General features: G+C 35.6%; 2 protein-coding genes across 2 annotated transcripts; both read left to right on the plus strand.

Annotated features, from left to right (window-relative positions):
* The first annotated feature begins 1,470 nt into the window (after window positions 1-1,470).
* Window positions 1,471-4,948, plus strand: LOC113110622 (AP-1 complex subunit sigma-2-like). The gene is made up of 5 exons (XM_026274731.1): window positions 1,471-1,606; window positions 1,959-2,137; window positions 3,353-3,461; window positions 3,894-4,031; window positions 4,133-4,948. Exons 2-5 carry the CDS (start codon window positions 1,959-1,961, stop codon window positions 4,178-4,180), a joined length of 474 nt encoding a protein of 157 aa, XP_026130516.1. The 5' UTR covers window positions 1,471-1,606; the 3' UTR covers window positions 4,181-4,948.
* Window positions 4,949-6,956: 2,008 nt separating this feature from the next.
* Window positions 6,957-10,195, plus strand: LOC113110540 (histone-binding protein RBBP7-like). Its single transcript, XM_026274676.1, has 6 exons — window positions 6,957-7,110; window positions 7,566-7,710; window positions 7,789-7,934; window positions 8,443-8,616; window positions 9,901-10,039; window positions 10,177-10,195. The coding sequence occupies exons 1-6, from the start codon at window positions 7,095-7,097 to the stop codon at window positions 10,193-10,195; spliced, it is 639 nt and encodes a 212-aa protein (XP_026130461.1). The 5' UTR covers window positions 6,957-7,094.
* Window positions 10,196-11,277: the final 1,082 nt, after the last annotated feature.

Consider the following 11,277-nt stretch of genomic DNA (forward strand, 5'->3'; position numbering starts at 1 on the left):
AGCCAGCATAAACCAGCAAATGACCATCAAAGAACCAGCATAAACCATCAAAGAGCCAGCATAAACCAGCAAAGAACCAGCATGAACCAGCAAAAGACCTGCATAAACCAGTATAAACTAGCAAAAACTGCATAAACCGGCAAAGAACCATCTTAAACCAGCAAAGGACCATCATAAACCAGCAAAGGACCATCATTAACCATCAAAGAGCCAGCATAAACCAGCAAAGGACCAGCATAAACCAGCAATGGACCAGCATTAACCAGCAAAGAGCCAGCGTTAACCAGCAAAGAGCCAGCATAAACCAGCAATGGACCAGCATTAACCAGCAAAGAGCCAGCATAAACCAGCAATGGACCAGCATTAACCAGCAAAGAGCCAGCGTTAACCAGCAAAGAGCCAGCATAAACCAGCAAAGAGCCAGCATAAACCAGCAAAGAGCCAGCATAAACCAGCAATGGACCAGCATTAACCAGCAAAGAGCCAGCGTTAACCAGCAAAGAGCCAGCATAAACCAGCAAAGAGCCAGCATAAACCAGCAATGGACCAGCATTAACCAGCAAAGAGCCAGCGTTAACCAGCAAAGAGCCAGCATAAACCAGCAAAGGACCATGCCAGCAAAGAGCCAGCATAAACCAGCAAAGGACCAGCATAAACCAGCATACCATCTTCAAAACATACCCATATGTTACTTAGAACATATTCATATAGGGGGAAAAAATTACATTGCAAAAAAATGACACAATTTTAGGCCTACTGTATTTTTTTTTTATCAAATAAACGCAGTCTTGGTAAGCACATGAGACTTCTTTGAAAACATAAAAATCTTTTTAAAATGACAAGAATGATAAATATTTAATTAGCCTAATAACTCAATTTTAACTTTTGGATTTGAAGCAAAAAAATAAATTGAAAATCAGACAAAACTGTATTTAACAGCTTCCAAGAGAAAAAAACAACAACAACAAAAAACACATCACAATCCAATGAAGCATGATGCAAATATATATACCGTATTTTCCGGACTATAAGTCACACTTTTTTCATAGTTTGGCTGGTCCTTCGACTTATAGTCAGGTGCGACTTATTTATCAAAATTAATTTGACATGAATCGAGAGAAATAAACCAAGAGAGAACATTACCGTCTACAGCCGCGAGAGGGCGCTGGTAATGTTTTCTCTTGGTTCTAAATAAATGCGACTTGTATGTTTTTGTTGTACATGTCATACATACACATAAATCATATGAATATAAATATATGTAAATATTTTCAAAATATATAGGCTACTGTATGTGTATTTGTATATATACAGAACACACACATATATAATGTAACTTTTATTTAGGATGCAATTAATCGTTTGACAGCACTAATATATTTATTTATTTTTTGTCGTCTAGGAGCTTCACCCATCCTGTTCGGCTCTGGACCAATAGAGAGTGTCATCGGTGAGAATCGGAGCCAATGAGAGGACAGTATTCCAGGAATCCGGGAATTTAGCAAAAGGGCGATGCGTCCATGTAACGGGATTCTTCACATCTGCGTTTACTGCCATCAGACGCAAAGCCCATGCTCACGGAATAGCTTCTAATATAAACTTTAAGGTAAAAGCGACTTTTAATTTTACGCATTTATGGACTCTAAAGGGTTATGTAGACTTGCTGGAGCAAATACTCGTGGATGGTTCATATGTTTTTCATTTACACGGCCGCAGGCTTCTTGCGAACACGATCCTTCCGCTTTGTTGTAAAAAAACATAAGCAGTTCATCCAAAAAGACAAAACGCTTCTCTTTGGTTATGAAACATATCAATTTACAGCTTTTAAATTGCCTACATGACGAACGTTTCCAGGCTGTATGATTGGAATTGCTGAGCACTATTTTGGTTTGACTTGACTAGACACATATGATGATGCACAAACACGGATGAGTCTCTGTTTCTCGCTCTTTTTTCAGATGCAGTTTATGCTGCTCTTCAGCAGACAGGGAAAGCTGCGGCTTCAGAAATGGTACGTGGCTCTGTCAGACACACAGAAGAAGAAGATCTCCCGGGAGGTCATTCAGATAGTGCTGGCACGCAAACCCAAGATGTGCAGCTTCCTGGAATGGAGGGATCTGAAAATAGTTTACAAAAGGTTAGAAAACCATGCTGAATGGTGTGGACTGCATGGAAGGAACTATAGCTCCACTGTATTTGATAATTTCCATGAACATGATTGACTTGGGTGTTCCCTGACTTAAAAAAAAGCATTATTGGAACAAAAACCTATTTTTGTGATAAATATGTCTGATAAACTGTGATCTGACTAACCTAGTAAGAAAAGTAGTAGCCTAGTAGCTAAACCTTTATTGATTGTATCACCCTCTTAAAATGATAAACATGGTCCATCCCACAGTAGAGCTCTTGACCTTCTCTATGGTATTCAACATTTAAAATGACAAGAATGATAAATATTTAATTAGCCTAATAACTAAAGTTTAACTTTTGGATTTGAAGCAAAAAAATAAATAAATAAATAAATATGAAAATCAGACAAAACTGTATTTAACAGCTTCAGTGAGAAACAACAACAACAACAAAAACACATCACAATCCAATGAAGCATGATGCAAATATATATATCGTATTTTTCAGACTAAAAGTCACACTTATTTCATAGTTTGGCTGGTCCTGCGACTTATAGTCAGGTGCGATTTATTTATAAAAATTAATTTGACATGAATCGGAATAATCCAATAGAAAACATTATCTACTGCCGCGAGGGGGCAGTACACTGAAGACATAGAGCGCCCTCTCGCGGCTGTAGACGGGTAATTTTTTATCTTGGTTCTAAATAAATGCGTCTTATATGTTTTTTTCCTCTTCATGACGCATTTTTGGACTGATGCGACTTATACTTAGGTGCGACTTATAGTACGAAAAATATGATATATATATATATATATATATATATATGCATAATAGCAGTTATAAGTAGTTATATGCATATACCATTAACAACCTTGGTTTAAAATGAAATATTACAAATAAATAAATGAACCTGTCATGTTGTATTTAAGTATGGTTGAGGTTTTTTTATTTTTTTTATTTGATACTAATGTAAGTTTTTACTGTTAGTTCTCAACTTTTGGTTTATTATATTGCCCAGTGCTACATTAATCACAGTCATATTGCGTTATATATTTTCATAACGGTAGATGAGAATGATTGCTCAGGACAAAATTATATTGTTTTTAATGGTTTGTACTGGGTAGCTTTACACTGCGGCCAAACAGAGAGGAACAGACAAAAGCATTTCACTTTCTTTGTACTGTTTGAATTTATGTGCTGAGCTTGTTTTGCATTTCAGATATGCCAGCCTGTACTTTTGCTGTGCTGTGGAGGACCAGGAGAATGAGCTGATAACCCTCGAGATCATCCACAGATATGTGGAGCTGCTGGACAAATATTTTGGCAGTGTGAGTGTCAAAATATTCAGTGTTTTTGTCAGCATTTGCTTTTTAACCTCAAGAAAAATTGCATCTCTCTCCAATTACTCCTCCTCATATTGATCCCTCATACAAAAACAAAAAATTCACCATAAAGTAGTGCTGCATGATGAATCATAATTTAAATCTCTTCTTCTCTCGATCTATTAAGCATCTAATTATCTGTGCTATATATACAAAATGAATGACAGTAACTGTTATTAATAGTCATGATTATAGTTTTGACCAAAATAATCATGATTAAGTTTAGATTCATAATATAATTTTTTTCTAAATAATTTTTTTGAAATAGTCGTGATTAACCATTATTTTGCATTATCATATTAAACCGATGACCAGATTTGTTGCTCTATTTACCAGCAATAACTCATTGTGCAACTCTGTGTGTGTTTTGAACACCAGGTGTGTGAACTGGACATTATCTTCAACTTTGAGAAAGCCTATTACATTCTGGATGAGTTCATACTGGGCGGTGAAGCCCAGGAGACATCGAAGAAGAACGTTTTGAAGGCCATAGAGCAGGCTGACATGCTGCAAGAGGTGAGGAACATACACATTGCTTGTTTTTGTAATATATAGAGTGACAATTGAGCCTTTTCTAAGTTGTTGAAGGAATTTTCTCTTATTCTTACCTCTTTCAGGAAGCAGAGACACCACGTAGTGTTCTGGAGGAGATTGGACTCACATAAATGATGAGAACGCATCCTACCCAAACACTAACACACATCTTCCTTTTTTTTCTGTGGGCATTTACTCTACATTTGTATTTAGGTTAGCTTGCAGGCAAAAGTAGGGATCAGTACTTACTGCATAAACAGTTAAATATTGACACTTGTATTTCTGCTGCCAAATATCTGAGGGAATCAAGCATGTTGAAATGTTCATGCCACACTATCTTACTAGTTATGCAAATTTCCTATAGTGTTCGGCTGTTTGGATTCAGGTATGGATCGGTACATGTGTAGCGAAGTTTAGAGTCAACATCCCCACACAACATCTTATCTGTAGATATTAAGCATTACCTCTCACCTTCAGCTGCCTTAAAACACTAATTTCCAGCTCACACTGTTGCCAGTATCTTATGCAACTCTCAGTAGATCCGAGTCAGTGGGTTGTCACTGTTCAAGACAAGGGAGAGATAGATATTGTAACTCAACTTTCAACATTTTTGGGCATAAATTCATAGATTGTATTATGGCACAAGTAAAGGTCAGTATTAGTTAAGTCTTGACCAGAAACACTGTAATGATTTGTTCCTGTAAACACTTAATTGATTCAGGCATATACCATTAAACAGCCAACGGTTTCATTTCCAATGCCAAAGAATCTTTTCCATCACCCTCATGCCTTTTTCCTTTAAATCATCTTCGTATGCTGTCATATTGGACTTTGATTTTCTGACTTTTGAAGATGTCTTTTGAAGCTTCATCAAAACAAAAGAATAAAGTCAGATATTGCAGCATGTTGTGCAATTCTTTAATGATCTTTTACTAGTAAAAATACTTGATGCGTATACGCATCATCAAATGTATCTTAAAGGGATAGTTCACCCAAAAATGAAAGGTTGTTCCAAACCTGTATGAATTTCTTTTTTGTGTTGAGCATAAAAGAAGATATTTTGGAAAAGGGTGGTAACCAAAGTTTCTGGTCCCTACTGACTTTAACAGTGTTTTTTTTACATACTATGAAAGTCAGAAGGGACCAACAACTGGTCACCAACATTCTTCAATATATCTTCTATGTATAACAGAAGAAAAAAAAAACTCATACATATTTGGAACAACTTGAGGGTGAGTTTTTAACAGGGCTCTATGATTTCTGCAATGCGGAAAACGCAGAGGGAATCACTGAATCCAGTCATAACGGAATTTGCTGTACAATGTGGAATGCCACAGAATTTTTAATTAATAAATCAATAGAGGGTCAGTATACTTAAATTATAACTAGTGTGTGAATATTATGCTGCAAAACATTATTTACATATTATTAACAAGTAGAAACTGTAACAGAAATATATATTACTACTACTATTATTACAACATTATTTTTAAGGAATATTTGCCAGCATTTTTTTTATTTAAAAAAAAAGTAAGTACATAAAACTATTAATGGGGAAAAAATGAATAAAATTATATATACACAATATATTCTCTCTGGTGATTAATGCAAGACCTCTCCAATCATTTCATCTGCTTAAGATATTTCTACTGCTTACTTTTGTTGTCACAACCTTAAATAAAATGATCCCTAAGATCTGCTTACCCACGTTATGTCATGGAATCTCTCACTGAAAACAAACAAAATGTCATTTCTATCACCAACACTTTCAGAAAAGATTAGATTTAATTACAAATATACAGGAAAAGTTTTCATCAGTAAACTAGGAAAACTAAAATAAGGAAAACTAGGCATTTAAAACAGCAGCTTTAAGACATCAGAAACAGTTTATGTATAATCTATCCAGACTGTGTGATGCCATCAGATTTAGTAGCATCTGTAAGTGCACAATGGATTTCCTCACAATGGACAGCCCTCCAAATCTGTGGTCTCTACTCCATCTGCTGGTGAACCTGTGCTGGACGCCACAGCTGGACACAGCTCTTTTTATTTATTAATTTATTCATCTTTCTTTTGTGTTTCTTTTTGCCCTTTTTCTTCTTGCTCTTTTTAGAGTGTTTGTGGTGATGTGCATTCATTCGGTCAGAGATTTCTGGGCTTTGGCTTTCCATCCTGTGACTCTTCCATTTGACAGAACTGTTTTTGGACACTTGGACACTTTGGACTTAAATATTTTTAATAACTTAATTTAATATTTTTTGTATTTGTTACTATGACTATATTACAATAAAGTATTAAAGGTAAATCTAAATGTTTTATCTAAGTCTATTATGTTTTCTAAATATTTAGATACACTTTTACATATTTAGCTATCTCTCTCTCTCTCTCTCTCTCTCTCTCTCTCTCTATATATATATACAGATATACATAAGATATGTATGTATGCAAGGAAATTATAACATTAAATAAATTGTGTAAATACAGAGTAACTAATCAAATTACAAGTTATTATAAGTTACCTGCTTCTTTTCTAGCAATTTCTCATTTAAGAATAGCTCGTCGTTAAAAAAAATTATTAAATAAAGAGTTATTTATAAATAGCAAAGTTTTTTTTTTTTTTAATGTTTGCTTACTGATTTCTACACAGCTACAAAATAACACAAATATACAACACCTGAGCATAACAGAAGCAGTTTCACACTCATCCAACCGACTGTGCGAGTCCTGCGGCTCTGGTGGTTCGTCTGAAACGAGCAACAGTTATTGTCCGTCATATTAAAACATTATTTACACATTGCGACGGTTGACAATAACGTGAAAACTCCGAATAATGGCAACACATTTCACACCAATCATATAAGGCGCGCACGAAGGTGACGTCACCTTTACCGTCGCACTCGATGCGCATGCTCAATGCTCGAGCGCGCTCGGAGCTGGTGTTACAAGAGTCGCGAGCGTAGAACCCCGCAAAGCTGTTTATTCTGCTTTTTGGCTGTAAACCACATAGTTTATTAAGTGGCTACCTTGCGGGAAATCACGCCAAAAATGGCAGACAAAGAAGGTAAGGTTTTTGCGTAGTGAATTTCGTGCAGTATTTTTTTTTTGTTTTGATAGAGTTTGTTAGCTTTAGCCTGATGTGCTAATGAATTTGACCCACATATTGTCATGAGAATGAATGAGTGTCACAGTCTAAGCCCGTATTTACCAAATACTCACGGTTCAATAAGGTTCATCTGGCGTTACTGGCGTTATTAAATTATTCTACTGACTGGATTACTGGATTTTTTTTTTCAAAATGAAATTTTGTCGTTCTTGACTTCCGTCCATCATTCATATGTTGCGATGTAACTAACGTTACTAGTTGAGGAACTTAATCGTGTTACACTCAAGTTCCTGCTAATTTATATGAGAATACAATCTTTTTTTTTTTTTTACTACTCAATGAGTATTAAATCACTCAATGTTTTCATCTGGACGCATTTGCCACGGATTTATCCATCTGTTTTCTCTTCTTAGTGTACGACGATGCAGTGGAGGAGAGAGTTATAAATGAGGAATACAAGATTTGGAAGAAAAATACACCATTCCTGTATGATCTAGTCATGACACATGCACTTGAGTGGCCGAGTTTGACGGTGCAGTGGCTTCCTGATGTGAACAGGTAATCCAATAACTAGCCTTTCCATCTTTGGAAACACATGACTGGGACTCTTCAAAATTATTGTATATCATTGTGCAGGCCTGAGGGAAAGGACTACGTGGTTCATCGGCTGGTGTTGGGCACACACACTTCAGATGAGCAGAACCACTTGGTTATCGCCAGTGTTCAGATCCCTAATGATGATGCTCAGTTTGACGCGTCCCACTACGACAGTGAGAAAGGAGGTAAGAACTGAACGGATAATTTAGTATGTTGTTCACGTTGAAGCCAGTATACTAAAATTTATTTTATGTGTTTATTTCTTCAGCAGGTATGATCAGGACGTTGGGGGTAAACCCAGATTCACTTGATGAATGAGAGGAAATCGTTTCTCGAATATGTTTCATTTTCGACAACCTCATGCATGTGGACTGGATCATGCTTATGCATATATTTAGATGGATGTTAAATGAAAAAGGAAAAAAAAACACAATATATTCGCCATCGTGTCATTCCTAAGCTTTGAAAATACAAAGTAATATTTTTTTTTTTAATCTGAAAGATTGAAAGTAACATGCATCCAATCAGGTTTCATGAAAAATGGCTTTGTGTTTTTAAAGATTAACCAGATGTATCAAGTGTTATTTTTTGTTTGTTTGTATTTATTTTAATGATACAAACTGATGATTTCATAAACTTGACCCATTACAGAGACCAGATGTTGGACATCATTAATGCTTGTATTTTTCTCAGAATTTGGAGGGTTTGGGTCAGTGAGCGGAAAGATCGAGATTGAAATTAAGATCAACCATGAAGGAGAAGTGAACCGAGCCAGATACATGCCGCAAAACCCCTGCATCATCGCCACCAAGACCCCCACTTCGGACGTGCTGGTGTTTGACTACACCAAACACCCATCCAAGCCAGGTCTGTGGGTCTCAGTCACTGAAAAATTGTACGGATTATTTTGTACCTCTACGCACAGAAGAAATTGCCACTTAAAAAGGTTCTCAACCTTGTTCTAATGTTAGTGAATTTGAATGACCAAGTGCGCAAGTTTATTCATTTGCATAAAGCAAGCCCAAAACATCTCCTTATACAGGCTTTCTGCACAACCTTTCCTTTACAGCTCTCCAACACTCTCTAAAGATGCGTTCTAGTCTGAAAGATTCAAGATCCTTGAGCAATGGCAAGTTTGCCGTCCTCAAAACCAGTTCAAACTCATTAAACACCTTTTATACAGCCCTCTTATTAGGCAACTGTACATGCGCGTATCTATGTATGTATACAGAGTAACCACTTAGTGCGCACTATAACACAGCTTTTATGATGGTATAAGGTGAAATATATTTAAGATAAGTATATTTAACCCTTCTGCAGTCTTTGATAATTTCTGACTGGAGAAGTTTAGGTTTCGAATTTAAAAAAACACAGCTTCATCGGAATGGTACCTACCTAACTTGTTATATTTCAGGTGTCCGGTCACTTTTGACTGTGAAGACCATGAGTGGGACTCCCAAATGAGGAGTGCACGAGGGTTAACATGACTCTTAGGATGACACTCTTTTTTTTTTTTTGGGAGAAAAGTTATTGATGAATAATGATTTGTTCATGAATACATTCTGAGATTTTAGGCCAAAATTCATGCATACACACTCTTAGTAAATGAAACCAGTGTTTTTTTAGTTTGTTTATCCAAAGAATCCATGTAAATTATGTAACAATTATTTTACAAATGAATTAATCTGATTATATCCGATTAATTTTATTTAAACAAAATACAGTGATCTAATCTCTATTTTATTAAATTTATTTACTACTACTACTGCACAATATTGTCCTTCAAAAATGTCCCAATTGAGGGTTATGAAAACAAATATAGTGAATGGTATGTGGACTATGCCATAAATTGCGTAAAAGGGTTTAAATATAGATATTAAATTCTAAAGCCTGTTCAAAGTAGTACATAAGACAAAAGCGAAGTCTGAAGCTCAATGGAGATTCAACACAGAAGCTCGGTCTCAGGCCTCTGGTATTTTTCAGATGCCTTTTGTCCAAAGTAATGCATTTAAAACTGCCATGAATGGCGGTTGGTTTCCATACACGGCATACTGATGCAATTAATTGACAATCAGATTTGTTGCAGCTCAATCTTTAATCATGTATGAAGATGCTTGCTTTGAATAATAATGGTAATTTGTCCATTTGCAGACCCCAGTGGAGAGTGTAGTCCAGACCTGAGACTGCGGGGGCATCAGAAGGAGGGGTACGGTTTGTCCTGGAACGCCAACCTGAGTGGAAACTTGCTGAGTGCATCGGATGACCATGTGAGTGATCTCTATTCAAAGCAGTGTTATTTAATAATCTCTGATAATTCTATTATAATTTTTTTTTTATTATTAGGATTTTATGATTCGATTTTATAATTTAATTAACGGTATTGTCATTTTTAGTAGTTTTAGATATGTATTTTTTATTTCATTTTAGTTATTATACTAAAAGATAAACTAATTGAAAATAATAAATGTTGCCTTGTTAACTAGCTGAAATAAAATATGCGTTTTATTATTTAACTTAAAAAAAAAATTTTTTTTAGTTTGCAATCATAAACCTTTGTACTTGAAACTTGTTTGTTGTAAGATCATTCGTTGTTCAACTTTAGATTAGGGATGTAACGATAACTGGTTTGACGATAAATCATAAGATTCCCTATGGTTAGTATGACTGTTTCATATTTTAATTATCGTTATAACCGTATTCGATTACCGCAATTTGAATTACTGAGAATAGATAAATATACTGTCCAGCATAAAGCACAGTTTTCAGGAACAAAAAAAAAGACTGCTAAGGGAATTATACAAATGAATATAGAATTAATTACCGTATTTTTTGGACTATAAGTCGCACCTGAGTATAAGTTGCAACAGTCCAAAAATACGTCATGACGAGGAAAAAAACATATATAAGTCGCACTGGACTATAAGTTGCATTTATTTAGAACCAAAAACCAAGAGAAAACATTACCATCTACAGCCCGAGGGGGGCGCTATATGCTGCTCAGTGTAGACTACAGAAGCACAGAGCAGCATCTCTGGCAGCATAGAACGCCCTCTCGCGGCTGTAGACGGTAATGTTTCTCTTGGTTCATTTCTCTGGTTCATGTCAAATAATTTTGAAATAAGTCGCAGGACAAGCCAAACTATGAAAAAAAAGTGTGACTTATAGTCCGGAAAATACAGTATATGAATCTACATCTGAAGGTTCTGATTGTCTTTAGGAAAATTTGATGGCATTTTTATTTTTCATCTTTGCTCAATGTAATACCTAATAGTGTTCTTGATTGCAATGCTGCTTTGTCCATGAAGGTTATTGGGGAACAGCTGTAAATCTGCTGTTCTAGAAGCGCCACCTAGTGTCAGAGTCGATATAAAAGGTTACATTTACATTCAGCCTGTGTGCAGTTTACTGACCAACAGACTCAATTTGCATGCCCTGCTTTAAATTTTTAACCGGTTGATGAAACCAAGCTTAGTTGGATTCTACACATTTAAACAATTTGGATAAGTTAATCTAGAGTTGTTTATGGAG

This window comes from Carassius auratus, chromosome 11 (assembly GCF_003368295.1).
Source record: "Carassius auratus strain Wakin chromosome 11, ASM336829v1, whole genome shotgun sequence".
NCBI lineage: Eukaryota > Metazoa > Chordata > Actinopteri > Cypriniformes > Cyprinidae > Carassius > Carassius auratus.